The 22,272-nt window shown below is 51.3% G+C and overlaps 10 protein-coding genes across 10 annotated transcripts; 3 read left to right on the top strand and 7 right to left on the bottom strand.

Moving 5' to 3' along the window:
* Positions 1-357: 357 nt before the first annotated feature.
* J4E86_001722 (uncharacterized protein) lies at positions 358-1,251 on the top strand (the record flags this gene model as incomplete). The annotated part of the gene is made up of 1 exon (XM_051442287.1): positions 358-1,251. One exon carries the CDS (start codon positions 358-360, stop codon positions 1,249-1,251), a length of 894 nt encoding a protein of 297 aa, XP_051305875.1.
* Positions 1,252-1,530: 279 nt separating this feature from the next.
* On the top strand, positions 1,531-2,206 carry J4E86_001721 (uncharacterized protein; the record flags this gene model as incomplete). The annotated part of the gene is made up of 2 exons (XM_051442286.1): positions 1,531-2,160; positions 2,192-2,206. The coding sequence occupies 2 exons, from the start codon at positions 1,531-1,533 to the stop codon at positions 2,204-2,206; spliced, it is 645 nt and encodes a 214-aa protein (XP_051305874.1).
* A 666-nt stretch (positions 2,207-2,872) lies between these two features.
* On the bottom strand, positions 2,873-4,087 carry J4E86_001720 (uncharacterized protein; the record flags this gene model as incomplete). The annotated part of the gene is made up of 2 exons (XM_051442285.1): positions 2,873-3,853; positions 3,905-4,087. 2 exons carry the CDS (start codon positions 4,085-4,087, stop codon positions 2,873-2,875), a joined length of 1,164 nt encoding a protein of 387 aa, XP_051305873.1.
* A 310-nt stretch (positions 4,088-4,397) lies between these two features.
* Positions 4,398-5,529, bottom strand: J4E86_001719 (uncharacterized protein; the record flags this gene model as incomplete). The annotated part of the gene is made up of 2 exons (XM_051442284.1): positions 4,398-4,911; positions 4,982-5,529. 2 exons carry the CDS (start codon positions 5,527-5,529, stop codon positions 4,398-4,400), a joined length of 1,062 nt encoding a protein of 353 aa, XP_051305872.1.
* A 3,001-nt stretch (positions 5,530-8,530) lies between these two features.
* Positions 8,531-9,051, bottom strand: J4E86_001718 (uncharacterized protein; the record flags this gene model as incomplete). Its single annotated transcript, XM_051442283.1, has 2 exons — positions 8,531-8,743; positions 8,794-9,051. The coding sequence occupies 2 exons, from the start codon at positions 9,049-9,051 to the stop codon at positions 8,531-8,533; spliced, it is 471 nt and encodes a 156-aa protein (XP_051305871.1).
* A 683-nt stretch (positions 9,052-9,734) lies between these two features.
* Positions 9,735-11,020, bottom strand: J4E86_001717 (uncharacterized protein; the record flags this gene model as incomplete). The annotated part of the gene is made up of 3 exons (XM_051442282.1): positions 9,735-9,788; positions 9,910-10,079; positions 10,144-11,020. 3 exons carry the CDS (start codon positions 11,018-11,020, stop codon positions 9,735-9,737), a joined length of 1,101 nt encoding a protein of 366 aa, XP_051305870.1.
* Positions 11,021-14,765: 3,745 nt separating this feature from the next.
* Positions 14,766-15,543, bottom strand: J4E86_001716 (uncharacterized protein; the record flags this gene model as incomplete). The annotated part of the gene is made up of 2 exons (XM_051442281.1): positions 14,766-15,058; positions 15,111-15,543. The coding sequence occupies 2 exons, from the start codon at positions 15,541-15,543 to the stop codon at positions 14,766-14,768; spliced, it is 726 nt and encodes a 241-aa protein (XP_051305869.1).
* Positions 15,544-17,259: 1,716 nt separating this feature from the next.
* Positions 17,260-18,591, top strand: J4E86_001715 (uncharacterized protein; the record flags this gene model as incomplete). Its single annotated transcript, XM_051442280.1, has 3 exons — positions 17,260-17,578; positions 17,626-17,864; positions 17,920-18,591. The coding sequence occupies 3 exons, from the start codon at positions 17,260-17,262 to the stop codon at positions 18,589-18,591; spliced, it is 1,230 nt and encodes a 409-aa protein (XP_051305868.1).
* A 350-nt stretch (positions 18,592-18,941) lies between these two features.
* Positions 18,942-19,616, bottom strand: J4E86_001714 (uncharacterized protein; the record flags this gene model as incomplete). Its single annotated transcript, XM_051442279.1, has 1 exon — positions 18,942-19,616. One exon carries the CDS (start codon positions 19,614-19,616, stop codon positions 18,942-18,944), a length of 675 nt encoding a protein of 224 aa, XP_051305867.1.
* A 702-nt stretch (positions 19,617-20,318) lies between these two features.
* J4E86_001713 (uncharacterized protein) lies at positions 20,319-21,945 on the bottom strand (the record flags this gene model as incomplete). Its single annotated transcript, XM_051442278.1, has 2 exons — positions 20,319-21,845; positions 21,895-21,945. The coding sequence occupies 2 exons, from the start codon at positions 21,943-21,945 to the stop codon at positions 20,319-20,321; spliced, it is 1,578 nt and encodes a 525-aa protein (XP_051305866.1).
* Positions 21,946-22,272: the final 327 nt, after the last annotated feature.

Raw genomic sequence — 22,272 nt, 5'->3', positions numbered from 1 at the left:
TTGACACGGCGGTGTCGTGCTAGGTGGCTGTTGCCGGTAGCGAGGGAATAGGCAATATAACGGCAGGGGCGATAACGGTTTGTACGACCGTAAGCGCATGGCTCTGTATGGGAGGTTACATCTTCAGATTCTCGGTTTGCAGCTTTGTCTTTGGGGTCGTGACAGATGGTACTCTGACAGCTCGTGGAAAGTGCGGGGTGCGCTCGGGCCGACATCGATGCGGCGGGTACGAATGACTTCACTCCGGACTATACATGTCCGCTAATATATACTTCGGATGACAGCCAGGGCTAGACGAGAGCCAACACTGGTCGTACCTCACGATTGCAGGACTACACATACCGGAAAGTTTGCGTCATGTCTAGCCTACCAGACAACATACGCAGGACACTCGAAGTCCTACTTCCCAAGATCAAGTCGCGACATGAGGAGTCGTCAAAACCTATCATACTTGGTATCACCGGTCTGCAAGGCTCAGGCAAATCGACATGGGCATCGGAGTTGGTCAAGATTCTGTCGAAAGACCATGGCCTCCATACGATAACCGTTTCACTGGACGACTTCTACAAGACGCATGATGAGCTAGTGGCCCAGCGGGATCGTGATCCAAACAACAAGCTTTACCGTACTCGTGGACAACCTGGTACACACGACGAACAGCTAGCCCAAAAGTTCTTCGGCGATCTGAAAGAGTACACCGGAAAAGGTGACCTCAAGATACCCAGCTTCGACAAGAGCAAGTACAACGGCGAAGGCGACCGAGCACCTGAATCAGAGTGGCCAACAATCTCACAAAAGCCCGACGTTGTCGTCTTCGAAGGCTGGTGCGTCGGCTTTCAGCCAGTTTCGCAGTCATTCATCGAAGAACGACATTCGTCGGCAAAAGCCGGGAAGCTCACCGTCAACACCCCTGCAAATCATCAGCTTCCCCACTTATTTGAGGTGAACGACAATCTCAAGCGTTACTGTGACGCCTTCATGGGCCCTCAGCACTTTGACTTCTTCATTCATATCGACACGAATGATCTGAGGAACGTGTACACGTGGCGGCTGCAGCAAGAGCATAAGATGATTGAGGTCAAGGGGTCGGGGATGTCGGACGAGCAGGTTCGCGCGTTCATTGATGGGTATATGCCGAGCTATGAGATATACCTAGAGCGTCTGCGTGAAGGACTGTTTGATGATAAGGGTAGGATGGTTAGGGTGGTGTTGGATAAAGAACGACGGGTTGAGAGGATTGAGGAGCTGTGAGAAGCTGTGGGTTCTATATCGATATCCAACCACCCTTGGCCGACGATAGCAGAAGACGAGAAGGGATGATGGGACAGCAGAACTGAAATGCTGAACCGGTGATTATGAGATCGGGAGATCTGCTGAATATCTTTTCGCAGCGTGCGCTTTATTCAATATAATCACTTTCACCATCGCTGCGCTTAAGTTTCTGTCGTACTAGGACAATCGTATTTGCCCAATGAACACCCCACCGCCAACGCCACCTCTTTGATTTTCGTCGTCGTTCTGCATTTGATCATGGCTAACGCGAACCACTATCAGGTCCTCGGTATCGATATCCAAGCTAATGACGCCGTGATCAAGAAGGCATATAGGCGGGTTGCGCTCGCGAACCATCCCGAAAAGACCCTGCACTTGTCAACAGCAGAAATCGAGCAGCGAACCAAAATCTTCAAGCTAGCGACTACAGCGCAAGAAGTGCTGCTCGACCCGGCGAAAAGAAAGAGCTACAACAAGACACTAGCGCGGGCAGTGAGGCCATCCAGTGCACCAACTGCGCGACCTCCCCAAGCGCGACCTCCCCCAGCGCAACCTCCCCCAGCGCGACCGCCTCCGGCCTCTGTCTCCCATGCACCAGGCTTTAAAAGGCCTCCGCCGCCCCGAACCACATCGAGGGGGACTGATCCGTTCCAGCCTCCGAAGTCCCACTACTTCGGTGGCCCAAGAGAGCCGCCATCAAGCAAAGCAACGCAGACACCACCCCAGAACACCCACCCCTTCACCACCGGCAGTCCAGCCACCTACCCCCCACCAACCCCCTACTTCTACGCCCCAGTAACAGAAACGCCCCAACGCACAATCCTCACCTACTCCAACAACGACAAATGGAAGTTCAGCATCGGCATCTCAAAGAAGTACGAAGGGATCGTACGCCCCACACTACCTTTACTGGGGGAAGACACCAAAGACATGATTGCGGTGAAATTCTGCCTGCGACGAACAGCCACCACCCCCGCCACCGTCTTCATCAGGGACGTCGTGCTAACCGTTGAGTCCACACCTGATGACCGGAGTGTTGCGGTTAGTTCCATCTTCGCCGAGAGGAAAGACGGTATAGATCTTTGGGTTACGATGGCGGGAATTGGTGCGACGCCTACTACCATGCCGGCTCCAGTCAAGCAGTCATGGATGTGGGCGTGGGATGTAGATATGGGCTTTCTGGTTCCGTTCTATAAGACGTTGAGAGCGACACACTTGATGTTTTATCCGCAGTATCCTGCGCATGCTGTGGGCGTGGATGGAGCGACGCCACCGACTCAGGGACCTTTCCCGAGGGGGTCGCCGGCGGCGGAGTTGGTCAGGATGTTTCCGGGGATGGCGTTTGTGGGTAGAACGACGTGGTCCTATTGTCAGGAGGTGAAGAGGGAGGGGGAGACGTTTTGGCAGCTTGCTGCTGTGGGCCATGTTTGAGTTGTTTTGGTCGTGCTATATGTTGTCAGCACAAACGAAATGGCCACTACTGTGAGGATGTATTCCATTGAAAAGTGAATTTGTTGGCAACGAATAATACTCTTGATTCTTTGCTCTTATGAAACCAGGCCGCTCAAAACGCCAAATATGCAAATCATCTAAAAATGATCTATAGAACACCAGGGATGGGTCCCTTCTTCTCGTTGGAGCCTAGCTCTTCTTCGTTCCATCCACTGCCAGCGCCAACCTTGCGGCCGCCCTCCTCTCTCTTGATCCTGCACCAGAGACTGATGTCCTTATCCCAGATGAACTGCCAGATAACGTACACCCAGCTCTTGTGTTGCGGCAAGTCTTTGTAGAAGTCGTGCGCGATACGGTTCAACGCGTGGAGGCGCGTCCAGGGGATCGCAGGGAAGTCGTGGTGCTCGTTGTGCAGACCGACGTTGTAGGTGAAGAAGTTGAGAGGTCCGTAGTAGGAGTAGGTCTCGGGAAGTGGGATCTTGTTGGCGGGGTTCGACGGGTCCTTCTTGGGCTTCTCGAAAACGTAGTGCTCGGCGATGAAGTGACCTGCGCACGGGTGTAGAGATCCGGCAAGGAAGCTGCTCATGATCAGGTAGCCCAATGCCCTTCCTCCTGCAAATCGAACCAGCGCGAAGTCGAAGGCTAGCTGTACAACGACGTTGAAGAGGTGGATCTTGGTCATTGGCAGGGCGTAGACGAACATAGGTCGGAGGGCGTAGAAGAGGATCTGGAAGGTCGCAAAGAAGGCCTTGCCAGCGACTGAGTCAAGGAAGATAGCCTCAAAAGCAGTCGGCAGGTCGGTGTCAAGGCCATTGACACCCAGCGACTTGTGATGCGTCAGATGATAGGGTCTGAAGGAGGCGCTGTATGGAATGCCAATTGGCAGGTTTGCAAACACAGCAAAGATCCTGTTTGCCTGAGGCGATCGGAAAGCCAAGTTGTGCGATATCTCGTGAATGGCGAGGAAGAGGTTTTGGTTGGCCGTGGCACCGATTACGTATGCGGTAAGGAAGAAAGTCCATGATATGACGGGGGTATTGCGAAGGAGGTATGCGCAGAGGACTTGGATCGAGACGACGAGTAGGACGACGTATTTGGTGAGAGGCTCAGGGCCACAGAGCTTCGTTACCTGTATACGATTAGATTATGCTCAATGGAAACGATTTCATAGTAATCATACCTCAGGGTGTGCCTTGATGATGGCCATTCGCCGTGTCCTATGGGGCTCTTCGGTGTATGTCCAGAAAAAGTGGTCGTGTTCATTCTTGGCTTTTGGCTCCTGCTGTTTCTCCCCTTTCACAGTGAAGCTTCGGGGAACAGGCTCCTTTGACGGCACTGTCGCGGTAGAGACTGAAGACCGCATGTTGGGCAGTCGTAAAGAACAATTGCAGAGTGTGTGAAGGGCAGAGGGGTCCAGCTCTCGAAGTTTGTGGAGTACTTGACCCTGAGCTTGGCGCTAGCGGAGGCGGTGGGGCTGTCTCACGCCATGATTGGCTGATAACCTCGTCTGATTCGCCACCCCGCTAGCGCAGACGCAGGAACGTTGGGCCTGCCTTCTAGAACATCATCACTTTCTGTCCTCCGACAGCTTACATATGCCAGGAGCACTAGCAGACAAAAGTATCATTCCATTCTAATTACAATCTGAGCCCATAGTCAAGTAGCCAATTTCACTATCGCTCTTCGTCGAATTTCCCGACCTCTCGAGGCTCCAAATAATGAAAGACTGAATGACCTAGCCCCTTGGGGTCATCCTTCAGCAGCTCTATCTGATTGTAACCCTGAAAGAACTTTTTAACGCGTTCATCCGATGAATCGCATGATTCCGGATCTTGTTCCCACCAAGGTCGACAGATGATCGCGCTAGGTTTCATCGGCTTCTTTCTTTTCCCTGGGATAGGCTTTGGCGATTCGGGCGGATCGGGCCCGCAGACGTGTCCAGCGAGGACTTGCCGTATGGGCGTCTTCGTGTTGAATGTGACGAACATCCAGTCATCACCCATCCATCCACCGCGGCCATCAGTTGGTACTGTTGCGTCTAACCAACTTCCGTTGTTGCTTGCGCGGACCGAGACCGTCACCTCATTTCTCACGTCAGGAAGGACGAAGAATTCCTTGCTCAAGAATTCGATGTCGAAGTCCGTGTAGCAATCATCTTCGAAAATGACTTCGACGTGTGGCTTTTCGCTAATCCATACTTGTTAGTCTGTGGATTGCAGTGCTTTTAGTTTGACGGCTTTGTGCTGTCAGTACATACCTCTGATCCTGGAAGTATTTCTCCCTCAGCATCTCCAACAAACTGCCTATAATCTGCCGCACCAACATGTAAGATCGATAGTTGTGAGGAAAGTCCTTTTGTTTGGCCTTTTCGAGTGTTCCAAGCCCCATCACAACGACCCTTCGGACCGTCTTGCCCATCTTCTCGAGCATGGTTCGCAGTTCAGGCTCCGGGAATAGCTCTTTCTCTGGTCGTTTGCCAGCCTTGACAATGGGTCGCTTGATATCTCGGCTGAGGATCTCCCCCAAATGCCATCTCAAAGTAGAGTACCAAATGTTCTTGACATCTCTATCGTATTCGCTGTCATCGTGGCTATCCGGCCACCAGGATTGGCATCCCTGCGCAAGCTCAAGAGTGGTAGCATGTCGTCCTGGGCCGTGGAAACCGACGTGAGCGACCTTCTTGGGGTCTTTCCAAATACTGATTTGGTCATCAGGTACTGGGGCTAGTTGCCTCACTTGATCTATCGTCGGCCCCGGAAAAGATTCCGACAGTGATAGTTTTAGGGCTTGCTGTGGAGCTTGCATGGTGACTTTGTTTGGTTCGTATATAGTTGGTATACTGGTATAGATAGGAATATCAAGTTGATAGTGATCAACGAAGAGGGTAACCAAAGCCGCCTTTTATACTGTTTCCTATATGACTCGAAACACTGTCTACTCAAAGTCAGAGTCACATCCGTATACGAGTATGACCATGTGATGATGCGCACAGTCCCACCGAGTTGGTGTAGACTAACAAGATCCTCGAACCGCAGCCTGGTATCGTCCATGATCTGAGCGATAATTCTACGCGATTGACCCTGTTTCAAGTTACTCGATTCAACTCTTCGGGCTATTGTACAACCACACAAGTCGGCAGCAGCCATTGCAAGTGGCATATATTGGCTCATGAAGCGGCTGAGTGGTTCACAGTGACTCCAAAAAGGTCGCACAATGAGTCCGAACATGTGGGCCAGCCTGGAATGCAGTCATGGCCAATGCTCAGGTGTTGTGTGACGAAGATGTGATTTCACATTCCGTCGCCGTTGATAATTGCACAGCAAAGACCAAATACTTCATACTTCACAATACTCTAACAGTCTTCCAAGGTTTTGCAGCAAGTCCGTGACGCATAAGAAAGAGTGTCTATCTGAGCAGGCCAACATCTCAGTCAAGCATCACGATGCCATGTTGACATTAATGAGTGGAATTTCGGCAAACGTTTCCCAGTATCAAGGAGACTACTACAGTGTCATTACGTGAACTGCCTAGCTATATCTAACTACATGAGCACCTCTATGACCGGTCTGCACCTAGTCATCTGTTCGACAACCTAGGAGCCATTCATCTCTAGGCCTCAAGATCCAAAGATACATTTTCCCCTCGAATGGCCGATGGTCATCTACTGTAAACCTATGGACTTCTTTGTATCTGCTGAACCACTTGTCGACACGCGTATCGGTATCATCTTCGCGACGCTCATTAGGTGCCAATGTTCCACGTTCCCGAGTAATTTTTGGAAACAAGATCTCCGTTGAATATCGGCAGATAATCGCGCGTGGCATGATAGCATTGGGTTCTTCTCTATCGTCCCAGTCTTCTCTATGATCACCATCCTTCCAAGTGTACCAGGCCAGAATCTGTCGAATGGAGTCTATGGGTTTGAAAGTCATGAAGATGTAGTCGCCGCTGTCTTTTTGAGTGCCGGTCCAGCCCGTTCCATCGTTGGTCGCTTCGACTTTGACCCCTTTGTTAAGGTGTTTCTGGTCCAGGAAGCGATTATCCAAATAGTGGCGGTCATTCTCATAGTAATGACAATCCTCGAGAAAAACCCTCCAACGTGCTTCGTTTGCTGTATTCATTGTGTACGCGGTTTCCAAGATCCTACGAACCAACATGTGCTGCCACAAGCTGTCCTCATAGTCTTAGTTCTCGCTGTAGAGAAGGCTTCCAAGACCGATTGCCACAATGTTATGGATATTGCCTCCAGCCGCCCGAAGATGTAGAGCCAGCTCGTTATTCGATAAATCAATAAACCTCGGCCATTGTCCTTTATCTTTCATCTCTGTAACCGCCGCTAAGCCTGCAAATACTTTTGTGGCGTCGCGCTTCGGATTCTCATCCTTAAGTTTGCCTTCGTACCAGAAGAGATTAGTTTCCACCTGAGAGCTCAGCAATCTCGTGGTTGCGTAAATTCCAGTCATATTAGATGGGTGTTTGAGAGTCTCAAGAGACCAAGGACATGGTTGTCGGCTGTCAGCCTTGGTGATTTCCTCCGGCTTGAGTTTGATAGCACGAGTGGACATCTCTGGTTGTAGGTAGACTCAAAGATTGATGCGTTGTATGCTGATATGTTGGCAATCGATATGTGTGCCTGCTGAACTGACTTCTGGGTTGTTGAAAGCTGCTTTATTAGCGCAAAGGTAACGAAGCACCAGAGGAGACTTTATATAGTGAAAAGTTTGATGACTCTACTCCGCGTGAGCACCATAGCAAACCTAGACATGACTCCGATGAGGAAGATCGTGGAGCCAGGAATGGCCGATCGTTGATCCTGAGCGCACGCAGGAGCGCCTCGTATACTTACTGACACTCTTCGTGCTACAACACAGGAGTCAATATGACTCTGACGGAAGTGAGTATCCGTGATAACCAATAGTCGGCGCGTACCGTTGAGAGCCAACTCGACACAAAGAAATCCGGAGCTTTGACACAGATCAAAAAGTGTCCCTCCGCGCCGCACTGAACTTGAATCCCACCCCAAGGTGTAGACTCATCGATAAATGACTGCGATCTGACTGTGTATGCTGCAATACACATGACCAAGAACAGATCAGCTCCTGCGCAAGTTGGGTGTGTGCACGTTCACCGTAGTACGAGATACTCAGCAATGTAAAGCGCAGTCAACCTGGATGCTCTTGCTAATCTAAGGGACGTGCGACATGCTGATGGGGTATCATAATCGTTTCGTTCCTTTTACGTCATTCCATATTTCTTTCCCAATATTCTTCCAGTTCCCGACCTCTTCATCACTTCTCTTTCTCCTGGTGAGGCCTGATCGCCTGACTTCCACAAGCCATACCACGCCCCAGTAAGCGACCGACAACGACACTAGTACATATGCCAGCCATACGATTAGAAGCACGGATGTACCTTGATCCAGCTTTCCCCCAGCAACGTGGATGATGTCACCAGCCACCGAGAAAACCCCAGATATCAACACCGTGAGCAACACGGCGGCGACGAAGGCGAATGCGCTCGCAAGGAACGGCCAGAAGATGTTGAAGTAGGCGAGAAGTTTTGAGTGTGGAAAGATGATGGCTGGAATGGCGGAGACGGCGGAGAACCCAGCACCGACGAGCGAGACGAGTAAGGAAGCGAAGACGGTGTATCGCACGCCGGCCAATACGGTAGCCATAGTCCTGAGGAGAGTTGAGACTAGGACTATTGGGGAGAGTGGGTCTTGAGATCCATCAGTCGGCGTTGTCAGTGTCAATAGCCCTGCAGAAGTATGGTCAGTCGAGCCTCAAACACCTTCGGAGTTGTGTTACTCACTGTCACTGGCTTCGCTATAGATTTCGCATAGTTCTACAACAACGATATCGGAAGCAGCGTCTTGAGCATCGGGAATGGAGCCCGAACAAACTGTCCTGAGGTAGAGATAGTAGACGTCTGCTAGTGCCTCGCCGTCCACGCCTTCCGATCGTATCGATGTTGCATCTGACTGCGAGCTCGCTCGGGCGATCGTAGTTGTATTCAGCTGCGGTTCGTCAACATTTGTCTTCATTTCACCGAGGTCGGCATACGTACTGCCACGATGTACTGTCCACCAAACATATGCTCATCGCTTCCCGCCAGTACCAGTACCAGCGTGAAGACGAAGCTTGCGACCGCGAATGCGATCGAAAGGATAGCAGAGAACCGGTACTTCATCAACACCCTTTTCGGTGTCTTGGGCGGCGCCGGCAGGGCCTTGTCGGTAGACTTCCGCAAGTCTCCAAGATCAGGCTCAATGGCTATCTCTTTCCCCGTGTAGAAGGTCTCCTCTATGTGATCCATCTTGCTCATCGACACACCGTGTGGTTGAAAGGCGCTAGCGGCGAGACTGACAGTGCTGACGGATGTCAGTACATAAGGACGGGTGTATGATGTCCATAGCAGAAGACATATGCACTGTCGCAGAGATGATAAGTAAGGCGCTTCAACATGCGTGCAGCATGACGCAACTGTTCCTGGTTATCGGGAACCTTCAATCTCGATGTCTGGGAAGCATGGATGTACGTGGTAGGCCTGTCGCATGATTATAGTGTTGCATGATAGACCTGCTATATACCGTCGCGGATACGGCACATGCAGCCTTGCGCGGGGATAGACTGGTGGTTTCAAACAACCTGCTAGTCGCTAGATCGCGATGGATGTGCGAATTCGGCGATCAGCGTTCCTGTTTCGGCGTCGCAGGACGTGGCCAAAGCGTGGCATTGAGCAACAACCAGCGTCAGATGGATGGGGTCTGAGATGTTTCGTCGACATCCAAACAACTTGCGCAGGGCCGGGCCCACGCATTGTGAGTACGTGTCGTGCCGAACTGAAAGCGGTCGTGAAGTTCGCGAATGCGAGGTGGTAGCTCCCGCAGAAACGGGGAGCGCTTCACTAGTGCGACTGAAACGCCGAACTTTCGGAGCGACGATCGCGACCTCTCCATATAGTGTTTGAACGATACCACGTCGCTCGGGTACATTTGCCAAAGCCTTTTAGTAGTCGAAGAGTGACCGAGAGTCGGTAAAATTCTCGAACGCGAAGCTGTTCTACTGCTAGAAGAACGATCCTGGGGGATATTGTCCAAGAGGCTGCGGCTGGAGGTTGGGAAACGCATCACCCTAATCATGGGTTAGTACAACAGCACCTGATGAGCCGAGCTAGACGTACCCAATCGAGAGGTAGGGTATACTGGTCCAGATCCATTGGCATGAAGCCAAAATCGAACGGGTGACCAAAAGCGCTATTGCCCATGTCAAATACATCCGAGTCGGGAACAGCAAATCCAAGATTGTTGGTGTCGAGAATCTGGGATGGGGAAGTCAAATCAGGTTGGGCACCTATGTGAGCCGCTTTCGATGACGTTAGTAGATGTAAGCGGGTAGTGAATAAGATGCGGCTCACCGTGCGCCGAATCGGTAACCTGTACCCCACTGCCGTGAACTTTAGAGAGAACAAGCTTCACAGCTGTAGCAACCTTCCGTGCCTCCTGCGATCTCTTGCTAGCCCTGATCCAGATGTGATAAGCGGAGCGCAACGACGCGACGATTGCCTCTTGCGTCGGGGACGCTTGGTCCAGTTGCACCCCGCTTTCCATAAGCTCAGAATCCAGTGGGATGGGAGCAATGAGTTCCTCATCAAGCTCGACTACCAAGACGGTAGTCGCGAGTAAGAAGTCTTGCGCAATAATGGAAGACATGTACCAGCTCAAGGTAGAGAGACGCCACCCTGGTGAAGTTAGTCGACCTCCTGGTTGGACCTCAGCGTCAAGCTTGCTCTGGAGGTGAAGCATCTCTATAGCAGCGTTCAAGCAGACCCTGCGGGAGTATGTATATCTGCTATCGGTTCGGCCGAGTACGAAGTAGGGTCGATGCAACATAAGCTCGGCCTTCAAGAAGGCTACGTTCAAATACGTGTAGCGCATGAAGTCTGGTGATAAATCGGTACTAAGATCGTCGAAGGTGTTTGATGCTGGCGATTGTGGTATCTTTTCGAAGACATCTCTTAGTGTGGCGTCCATCTCCGTGATCTCTCCGTACGGTGGCAGCGAGGTAGCATTGACGAGATCTACAATCCTGGCCTGCACACTTCGCAACCTCGTGAGAACGATGGAGTAAAGCAGTTGCGTCAACTCAGTTTCGGGCCTTGAGGGTGGTAGTTCTAGCATGTCTTCGTGAAGGTCGTCTTCACCCAAGTTGCGGGGCTCCTGAGTATCGTACATTTGCGGCATGATCGTCCGTGGCAGTCCGGCTTGAGAAGAGGTGGTAAAATCTAGCGACATGACTACGAGCCATTTACGACGCCTCAGCTCACCTTCGTGAGGCGAGATGTTCGGAAATCTCGACGGGTCCCTGTGGTATCCCATTCGGAAACAAAGACGTACAAGCATGCCAACAAGCATGTAGATGCTGAACTGGCTGTCGGTTGAGCGTAGAAATTCGGTACCAAAATACAACAAGAACGCTTCGATCGTGTATGGCGGTGTTTTGGTGTAGTTTGCAAGAATCATACCTAGATATCGACGTACGGACTCAGCTGTTGCATCACATGTAGTTTGTACCCAATTTCTGCTTACATTGCGCAGCCTTCTCGCGATAGAAGTTGATCCGCGCCAGATCAGGAGCCAGTTCAGTATCGCCAAGCTGATGAGCGTTTACCGCGGCTTGAAAACGAAAGCCAAGTGCCAGTGCAGCGTAGAGTACACCCAACCACATAGTTGAAGTTTCCGATGGTTGTGTCCACAGCTCATTGTACTGTATGATCATTAGCTACTAGAGGTGGAAATGATCATATGACCTCACCTGTTTGAGAAAGGTTGGCTTGTGGATGAGGGCTGGAGACATCAGTGGACGCTCTTCAACCGAGGTAGTGAGCATACTTGGATGAGATTCCATTGATATGAAGAATGTATCAATGAGACGATCCGCTTCTAGCCGCGGAGGAAGAGCAGCGAGGAGCTCTTCTCTAGTCGCATGGGCATTACGTCCAAACAGCAGCTCTGGACCGGGTACTTCATTCACCACTTCATCATCCGGATCGGGCGATACGGGCACCTGGTCGAGATGTTCGCGCAGCTCTGATATCTGGGCTGGAATTAGAGAGGTAAGAGTCTCTGTGAGAGGTTTCACGTACGCTATCAAGTATGCTTGTCCAATGTCCACTGTTCGTATAGCTTGTTGCATCGCAGCTGAGATTTACGCGATCCGGCGTGCCAGGCAAGTCGCCATTGTTCCCTCCGTTATGATGTTGCCGCACTTGTGATGGGCTAGATAGCGCGGGATTAGCTTTATCAACTGCGTTTCCACCGATGAGATTGGTGACGAGCTTCTCGAGTTGATCAATCCTGTCATGGACGCTGTTTGGGATTTTGGGTTCCTTCTGCACTGGTGGGTTGCGAACATAGACGCACGACAGCGAGAGTCCGCGATCGACACATGTTTTGCATGGCTGCTGTCGATCACATTTCAACCTCCAGTCAATTAGCATGCAATTCTTTTGGGCAGGTAAGCTGATTGTTTACTTGCGTCGTCGACAAAGGGTGCAACTTAAGATGGGCTTGTCTCTTCGTCGACTTGGAGGTACCACTCTCGACGTCTGACCATCCACGCTCATTTCGAGTAGTATTGTCACAGTGGGTCAAAACAAGGCGTAAGGGCACAACTCGCGTTGTTACGAAGATGCCTTCGGGGCGGCCATCATGCCCGATGCCGAGGCTAACCGCTTCGGCCGAACACCCCCCGCATTCCATCTCAGCTTACGTCACTGTCAGCAATCATAATGTTCCTACTGTAGTTCGCGACTGCACCGGTGGAGATTATCCTAAAGACCGTTGCATTCTAATCATCCTTCTCGTTGTCCGACCAGCTAAATCGCTGGCACACATGCTAAAGCCGCCATCTATCCAGTTCCTGCTCCGCCTGGTCATTGCCTGTGCTCCACACGGGCACAGTTCTGATCACGCGATCCCCGACTCAGCTTCCGGTGGCAGTCAATAGACTTTTTTTTATCCAAGGAATCGGGCTGTCGCTCCTAACTTTCGGCATCACTACAGACTATCATGTGCCCATCCATCAAGCGATTACAGTTACGACCTATCTTGTTTTTCTGGGTTGGGCGAAGGTACCTTTTCGAAGTCTTCATCCATCCTAGAGGTATGACATCCAGTTCATGTCCATGGAAGTATGCCTGTAAAGCAGTGCCCCAAAACAGGCGCCACGATTCGGATTTGACATTCCGGAGGCCGATACGCTTAATGGCATGCTGGGGCGCGCGTTGAGCATGTGGAACGAGGCGACACACAGGTTTGAGCCAAATCGTGGTAATCGTCCGGTTTTGCGGCGTGGACAAAATGGACGTTAGGTCTTCCCACCTCTTGAAGTCTCCGATATCGAAGGTGGACAAGCGGTAGAAGAGTGGAGTCGCTTCACAGCGCATTTGCTTACATGCGAAGAGGAGGCCAACAGGCTCGCGGTTAGAGATTGGCGCACCTTCGTATGTTGACGAAATCGACTTGATCGTTCTGCCTAGACAGCTGTATTCCCAGATTTTATTACGCAGCTCACCAGGAAGCCGAAGAAGAGCCGAGGTAAGCTGATTTCTCTTTGTACTATGCCTATTAGCGATTGATCAACGAACATGCAAGGCTGCTTACATGGCTTGTATTCTACTGGGAGCCATAATCCAATCCTGCATCTCTGATGTAAGTGTTGAGGACATAGTGATGGTTGAACTTGGATACTGAAACTGAATTATAAGGGGGTATAGCTGGTTATTACAACCGCAGATCTAAGAGCCCGTGGGAATTTAATGGAAGTGCCTTAGCTTAAGCTTCCGGGGGCATACAACCTCCCATTCACCCCCGTGCCTTGGCGACCTGCAATCGACCCGACACATACGTTGTGAAATTGGATAGGCAACTAACAACTGACGACGACCAGAATCGACCCACATTCACGGTTGTCCATCATCGGCAGCTCTCAGGATACCCTCCAGTCCTGCCTCAAATACAATCTCGATGGCTGGCTTCCCATAAACAAGGCGAAATGCGCGCACAAGGTCAGCCCTAGTATCGGAACTGAGGAGTGACAATTGTAGCCTCGAACCTTTGACGTGAACCGTGTTCAAAGCCGGGAACGCGTTTGCGTTAGCCCTCCCTTGAAGTTCAACCTCTTCCTGGAACCATTTGGCCGGATAGGCCCAGTGTACATATTGGAATTCTACCGACAACATAGAAATTTGAATCGAGGTGATCCGCGCACACCGCTCAGCTCCAATGGCGACGATAGCGGCCTCGTAGCTTTAAGGCATGACCAGTTCCATTTCGAACGTCGCTGTAGAAATGAAGAGTGAGTTGGCTTCATGGCGGAGCTGCTGACAGCTGCAAATGAGACCGACAGGGTTGGGCTTTGTTCGCCTTTCCGCGGATGATACGTATCATAGAATCTGCAAACGTGAATAGATAGATGAGGTTGCGAAGTTCTGCAGGAAGTCGTAGAAGAGACGATGCAAGTCAGTTGACTCGCGCACTATTTCAGTCAGTGATTACATATGTATGTACCCGTGTCTTGAACAGTAGTGTACGCGTTAGCCTTCAAGGTAGAGATGTGAGCTCACATCTGGTCGCCTGTTGTAGTCGTCAAACCGGTTGACGCGGGGTTGAGCGCCATGATGCAGTGGTCACTGTAGTAAAGAGTAGCTGTTATGATCTCGAACTGGGCGCCAGACTATAGAAAATCGAAAACGGAGGGAGATGTTGCCCTGCAGTTTTCATGGTCTGCCCAAACAGGCTAGGTGCTTCGTAGGTAGGCAATGACGTCATTGGCTGCTACCTCTAGAGAATGCAGCTTCTACCATCTCACAACTCAGCAGACATGTGCAGCGCGGAAGCTTTAGCATTGCCAGAACGACCTTCTCGGCGACTAGTCAGGCTGTCTACATGTCAACGAGAACAAAGATGTCGCCAGTCTTCGCTACACGCCTGATGCGTCGCCCGCAACCCCACACGCGCCCTTCCGCCACCGAAAGCATCATTGATAGTTTGTCCGGCCTACGAGTTCGACATCCGACTCCGAGAAATCCTCGCGCTTGACTTGGATATCGACAACCTTCGAGATACCACCCAGAGACAGTCGATGACCTGATCTTCGTATACGATAGCGATCGTCACTAGAGACGTAGCTGCTCTTCCCGGAGCCTGAGGATATGCTGCATATCCTTGAAATTGTATGCTGGTATATCGCATGCATGGCAGGCATGCATGCGACTACGATAAAGAGGTTGGCTTCGGTCACACACCAGTAAACACCGGATACGTTGTCGTCTATGATTGCGCCGTCAGTCATTGTGCAGCCAACAGGAGGAGCAGTACTCACAAGTCGGATTTGAGCTCTGATCGAATCGGACGAGAGCCCATAAGCGAAGGCAACTGACGATGAAGATGATGAAGCCCACAGCGAACATAGAGATAATCTGGACCTTCTTCTTCCAGGACATCTGTAGTCTCGCTAACATGGGCAATGGTAGCGATAGGATTGCCACGTCGAGCATGATTTCAATGGCGCCGCGAATGAATCCAAATAGCCGAACATCGACGGTGCATAGGCCACTTGTTCCGCCTTTCCACCCGTCCCAGAAGAATGAGATAGGTTGGCATTGAAACATCATGGCTCCTGTATTGCCGATACCGAAGCCGGTAACAATCCCCATCAGGATATACGTGGTTGTCCGTAGTTTTGGCGAGGTTGCGATCCGCAGGTAAAAGGCCAGGATGGACAGTTGACAGAAGGCTTCTGCGATTTGGTACATGAAATAGGTAACGTACAACCACTGCAGCAGAATTTAGCTTCAGAACGGGCGCTCAAGGCGAGGCTTACCTTGAAGCTATTTGTTATCGCCGCTGGCGATATCCCCCACATGTCTCTTCCGAATCCGAGACGACCCGCTAGGAGACCCATCAGTTGACCGTTGCATCTCTAAATGGAATGTTGGGAGTGATTTACCGACGATGACAGGGACGTTCTGAAACAACGAGGCCAACTACCTTCCGTCAGCTCTAGCACCCCGCACGCTCAACGTTCATGACTTACTCCAGATAGCCCGATGAGCAGGTCGTCTAGGCCAAGCTTGGCTTTGGCTGAAAAGAACCGGTCTGTCAGTCGCAAGACAACCATTAGTACAGCAAGAGCGCCAATAGAGGCCGTTACAGCGATCATTGTCTCGCTCTCATCCCTGATCGGTATGCCACAAGCTGCGTAGGTTTGGTTAGTCGCACTAAGTGATGCGGGCACAGTGCAATTTGCAGCATTGCAATTCGCAGATTTTGTCTGGAAGGCCGTGTCGGCACACAGACAACCGAAGTCATCTGGTTTGCAACTGCTCGAGGGTACAAGAGCTTGGAAGCACTTTACCTGCGGTTCTCAGTTCAATGCCACGAAAGCTCAATCATCAACTAACTGCACAGGTCGGTAGTTTTCGCAGGAAATCGTCTTGCGCGAGTAAAGGCAGCTCAAAGATGGCGAGTGCTGCAAAGCACCGGAAGATCTTCATCGCGACGATGGCCGAGTGAAAAGATGTGTAGCGGCGCAATATCTGCTACGAAGGAAGTATTTGGGGTATATGTCCAACATGACGCATGATCTATAGCTCAGGTCAGCGACGATCCGTTAAGGGGATTACCTTCTTGAGCGTTTGACAGCTCGCAGGATCCGAAGGAATATGGGCGTGGTTTCAGTCGCCCCATCAAACTACCATGCCTTGGAAAGATACGCGCGCAATGGGAGACGATCACTGGTAGGCTCCAGGGCTTGCCCTTTTCTGGCAGGTCGGTGCCGCAACCAACAAAATCGACGTTCATAACTTGACGGATTTACCCTTTCGGCACGGCCCAAATCCCACGGGAATTACTGCGCTTTATCTCACTGGCGGAGAAGTTCCCGAGCACTTTGTATCTGCACCAATGCGGCGCAGTCGTTCTAAGCGAACCGTTATCACGCAGCAAGATCCTAATACGGCGAAGGATCTGGCTTGGCAGGACAGGTATTTCGATTATGTTACAATCCCGGCAATTGCTTTTCCTCATCACTTTCATCACCATGGCTATCGTGCTATCAGCCACGATTGGCATTGCGTTCGCTACATTTGCCATAATTTACGCAACCCGTTGGCATCTAGGGAGAAAGAATGCTCTACCTCTTCCCCCGGGCCCAAAAGGCCTCCCACTTCTTGGAAATGTCAACGATATGCCCAAATCTGGCATGCTTGAGTGTCACCATTGGCTGCAGCACAAGGAATTTTACGGCCCCATCAGTTCCGTTACAGTGCTAGGGCAGACCTTCATCATCATTAACGACCCTGAGATCGCGTTTGAGCTGTTGCGCGATCGCTCGGCGATTCATTCTTCGAGACCTAGCCAAACCTTTAGCGGTGATATGTACGTCAATGGCTCGCAATAGCTACGTGGTGTTGTATGATCGGCCACTTGTTGACCACGCGAACAGGGTAGGATGGCGGCATGCCACTGCGATGGCTCCGTACTCCACAGAATGGAAAATCCAGCGAAAGAATATCACCAAGATAGCGAGCACGAACATCTCCGTGTCTGTATTCGATAAGGTGCAAGAGACGGAAGCTGCGCACTTCTTGCTCGACCTTCTGGACTCACCCGACAAGCTGTTTGATCATATACGAAAAGAGGCTGGCAGTGTGATTCTCAAGATCACCTACGGCTACACCACCGTATCCAGCGGCAACGATCCGTTCGTTGATCTGGCAGCCAAAACCATGCAACAGTTCGCAGATGCTACAGTTCCTGGGAAATGGTCGGTAGATATCTTTCCATTCTGTGAGTATCGCTTCTTAATGATTCACGCAGCTTCTGATATCGGCTAGTGCGGTACTTGCCAGCATGGCTGCCAGGTACGGGGTTCAAAGACACGGCGAGACGAATGGAAGCGCAGCTCCGCCAATGCACTAACCAGCCGTATGAGTTCGTGAAGAAGCAGATGAGAGAGAAGAGGCATTCGCCGTCTTTCTTGTCGCAATGCATTGAAGGACTCGGTTCGGACGCTGAGATGGAGTTTGTTCATAAGTGGGCTGCATTGGCGCTATACCTCGGCGGTGCTGATACGGTAAGCTTTTATGCAGATATCGGCGCCTCTATTACTTTACTGACTCAACCAATAGACTGTGTCGTCCATAATGACCTTCTTCCTTGCCATGACCGTATTCCCGGAAGTCCAAAAGAAGGCCCAAGAAGAGCTAGATCGCGTCATCGGCGTAAGCCGGTTACCCGTTAGTAAAGATCGCGAGAGCCTTCCGTATATCGAGGCAATTATGAAGGAGACACATCGCTGGCACCTCGTTTTACCAATGTGCCTTCCGCATTGCAGCACCGAAGAAGATACGTGTCGCGGGTATCGCATTCCAAAAGGCTCCATCCTTCTACCCAACAACTGGCATTTTACGCACGACCCCGAAGTCTATCCAGACCCGATGGTCTTCAGACCAGAGCGTTTCCTCGAAACACCCACTCATAAGAGTGAGCCTGACCCTAGAAACTTCATCTTCGGATATGGTCGCCGCATCTGCCCGGGCCGATACGTGGCGGATAACGCGCTCTTCATTACCATCGCCCAGAGTCTCGCGGTGTTTGACATCACCAAGTTCGTTGATGGAGATGGTCGCGTTGTGGAGCCGGAGGTGAAGTTTGAACCGGGAGCGATCAGTCACCCTGTGCCATACCGTTGTTCGATCAAACCGCGATCGGAGGATCATGAGCGGTTGATCAAGGCTTCAGAGCAATTGTTTCCTTGGGAGGAAAGTGACGCCAAAGAGCTGGAAAATATAAGCTGGTAATATAAGGGCAGGCGCCCGCCCAAGTACATGCGTGTTGCGTAAACTTCTTTACTACCTGCACGTTGTGAGCGTAGGGGTTTGCGAACGCGTAGCGTCTGTACCAAAACATCAGGTACAACGGAAGAATGGAAGACTTGTGGTGGGTGCGAGATAAGGTGCAAGCCATCCGGGGCAATTTTGATTTGGTGCGCACTGCCTATCTGCGGACCGCCCCTCTTTGTCGTCGTCTTTGTATAATGTTGAAATTCTCTCTAATGTACAAAGGCCGTCCAATGCCTGTGTCTACGACACGTTGCTGATAGCAATATCTCAGTCCATGTCACACACACGTTCCGCCATTGTGGCTTTTCCTACTCCTTCTTGGGTAGCGGATTGACAAACTTGTCCTCGTGGAGGTCTTCGTCTTTAGGCGCCACACCACGTTCTTGTAGCTGTTTGAGCGCCTCAGGGGCTACCTTCCCAATTTGGTGGCTCCTGTATTGATTGGTCTCAGAACGCATCAGCCACGTCAAACGACCCTCGATTTGCGTATCGTGGATGTTCTCGATCGCTTTATCTGCGCCCTCTTTGGTTGCAAAATCGATGAAGCAAAGAATGCGCGGTTCTTTCTTCTTATCGCCATAGAATGGCGCGAAGTCACTGAAGCGTTCGATGGTACCATGTTTGGCGAACTGCTCTTCAAGGATCCGCAGTGCGTTCTGTTTTTGTCTGGCAATGCTGGCATTGGACGTCCAACCGGGTGTCTGAACTCTAACCATCAAGCGACGACCTTCGAGCAATGGGCGTACAGCTTCGAGTGCAGCGGCGGGGCCCTCGTCAAAGAAGTAGCGAGTACCGTACTTGTGGTCTCGCTTGTCCTGCACAGGGCCCCAAACGAAGTCGTCTTTGAGAGGCCTGACGATAAGCTTCTTGCGCTGTATCTCTGCGTCATTGAGCTCTGCAATGATCTTGGCAGCCTCTGCTTCGCTTCCAAGTTCTGCGAAACACCTGGTGTCGTTCTGGAAAGAGTAGCGATCAAGACGCATCTGCAATCTCTTGCTGGGTGATCATTAGCTCGGAATCCTGTTTGCGAAATCTTCAAAGAAATGTTATAAGACGTACACGGTGCATCCTTTTGATCGTAGTAGATCCTCGACCTCTCTTCTGGTCAGTCGTTTTGGTATACCCAATAAAGCAACCCCTGATGATGATGCGCTTGATGTCGGAGTGCGCGCATCAGTGAGTGCAATCTCTGGTCCTCTCGACGGTGTTTCGATGATATTTTCCCGCCTCAGCTGGCTGGCAGCGAACTCTCGCTTCGTAATTGATGTTCTGATCAACGGAACAGCTGATTGAGCAACGCGTACGGAAGGTGTTGTCCGAGCAAAGAGACAGCGCCCACGAGAGAGTATCCTGGGTACAGCCATAGTCAATTGTGTTAGTCCGAAGGTGATGGTATGTGCATCCGCAATCGATGATGGCGAATGATCGCGTCTACTCGAAAAGACGCCAGCCATTATCGCGCTAAACAGAGAAAGTTCCTTGGCTTGCCAAGACCTGGCTTATCGATAACACGGTCACGAAAGCAGCGAAACTGCGGCCGTCACGCCGTTCAGTCCTGTGCAACGAATAGCTCGACCAAGCTTTCGCCCACCTGGTATACTGGCACGAAAGAAAAGATTTGATCAAAGGCTTGCAAGGAATTTAACAAGATAGTTCATGAATCAAGCTACTTAGGTACTTAGGCATCATCTAGCCCTAAACTGTAAGACTGGCCCGTCTTTCTTGCTCGCAAAGACGTCCTGGATCTGATACTCAGACGCCCTTGTCCTACCGACTTCCAAGTCCTTGCTTCCAGCACCCAATGTCGTGCCTGGTGCCAGTCTCAAATCATACAAGTAAAGTACCCTGGCAATCGTTACCGACAGCTCAACATACGCGAGACCCTTGCCAATGCATCCACGAGGGCCGATGCTGAAGGGGTTGTACGCCGACTGCGCTGCCTGAAGACTGCTATGAAGCGGGTTCGCGGATGGATCAGATAGCCATCGCTCAGGAATGTAGTCGAACGGTTGAGGGAAGTAGTCGGCATTGTGGTGAATCGCGTAGATTGGGACGCCCACGTCGCATCCGGCAGGAATGTGGCGACCATCGATATCCAGACCACCGGCAAGGACTTCTCGGGGAAGAGCACCGGCGACTGGGGGTGTCATGCGCATGGTCTCATCGATGCAAGCGCGTAGGAATGAGCAGCCGCTAAGCTTCGGTCCGGTTACGATTTCCTCAACATCATTGAATGTTTCCCGGATCTCTTTGCAGACTTTCTGCATCGCTGCGGGGTTGTGTGCGAGGTAGAAGAAGGCACCAGCCATAGCCGTTGAAGTTGTATCGGAACCAGCGATGATCAGCAAGTTCGATTCGCCCCAAAGCTCATCCATGCTGAAGCCCTTGCCGGTTTCTGGGTCCTTCGCGTTGAGCAGGTAGTAGAAGAAGTCTTTACGATCAACGTCGACGCCCAACTTTGTTCGCTCCATAGCCTGGCCCTTGCTGTACTGCATGTACTGCGCCCGCTGGCCTGCAATCTTGCGGAAGAAGAGCTTGTCTAGGTGCCAGTTGTGAATGGTAAGGTGAGTTCCGCAGATGAGATGTCGGTGTGCCGCGTTGCCGACCAGCTGAGTTGCGAAACGATTGGTAGGGCTTTCCAACATGCCAAAAGCCTTGCCGAATACTAGATCACCCATGATGTCGAATACGAGCCACTCGCACCAATGCGCAGCGTTCCAAGCGTCGTTCCAGCCACCATCCTTCTCATCGGCGAGGCTCTTCTCGGCAGACCAATTGTTGCTCTTGCGTCCGAGCAGTTCGCAGCCAACACGTACATTTGCCAAGATATACTTCTCAAGACTCTTGATAGCCGAGTCGCTGAAGGCGTGGCTCATGACACGTCTCTTGCGTGCATGTTGCATCTTGTCAATAGAGCTATGGACGCTAACCGCTTTGGGTGTGCTGGGGAACGCTTCGTAAAACGACGCCTTCTTGACGTTTGATCGGAATCCATAGATGGTCTTTAGACCAGTGGCGGTGTTGACAGAAAGTAGATTCGGTCCAAGACGGACGTACGGTCCATATTGCTCGTGCGCGCGGTGGAAAGCGAGATGCCGAGAGCCCTTGTAGGCGTAGTACGCCATATAGATATCTGTGATCTTTGCGAGGAAAGGGCCTGGGTATGATGCAAGAGGATGGAAAGTCAGGCGATAAAAGATCACTCCGAAGATCTGAGCATGGTGTTAGCTTTTAATGCCATGAGAACGGGGAGCAACGTACGTAGAGAACCAGCGCTCCGAAGATGGAGGCCAGTAGGAATAGAATTGCCATATTTGCGACAGCTCAAGGCGAGTTGAATGTGTGTTGTGTTATTGATATCGAACAAAGACCATTGCCACAAACACGCGTGCAGTTGTACAATTCGTGTGCACGAAGGAGAGTACCAAAATCGTTTCACCAACGAGATCCTGTGCAGATAAAGGTACATAAGTACTCATTCACCCTCCACCACCATCCGCAGCTCCCGCAATACCCTCCCTGATCCCAGCTCCATCGCGATGACAAAGAAAAACAGCGTTGTGGAGTAGTCTCGTGCCCTTCTCATCGCAGAATCGGCGAGCGGGTGTCTTGGGTGTACGTAGCGGCGTGTCACGGCTA

The sequence above is a fragment of the Alternaria arbusti genome, assembly GCF_024043155.1.
Source record: "Alternaria arbusti strain BMP 1465 chromosome Unknown scaffold_2, whole genome shotgun sequence".
Classification (NCBI taxonomy): domain Eukaryota; kingdom Fungi; phylum Ascomycota; class Dothideomycetes; order Pleosporales; family Pleosporaceae; genus Alternaria; species Alternaria arbusti.
Note: the sequence above shows the minus strand (reverse complement) of the source record. Positions and strands in the feature narration are given on the sequence as shown.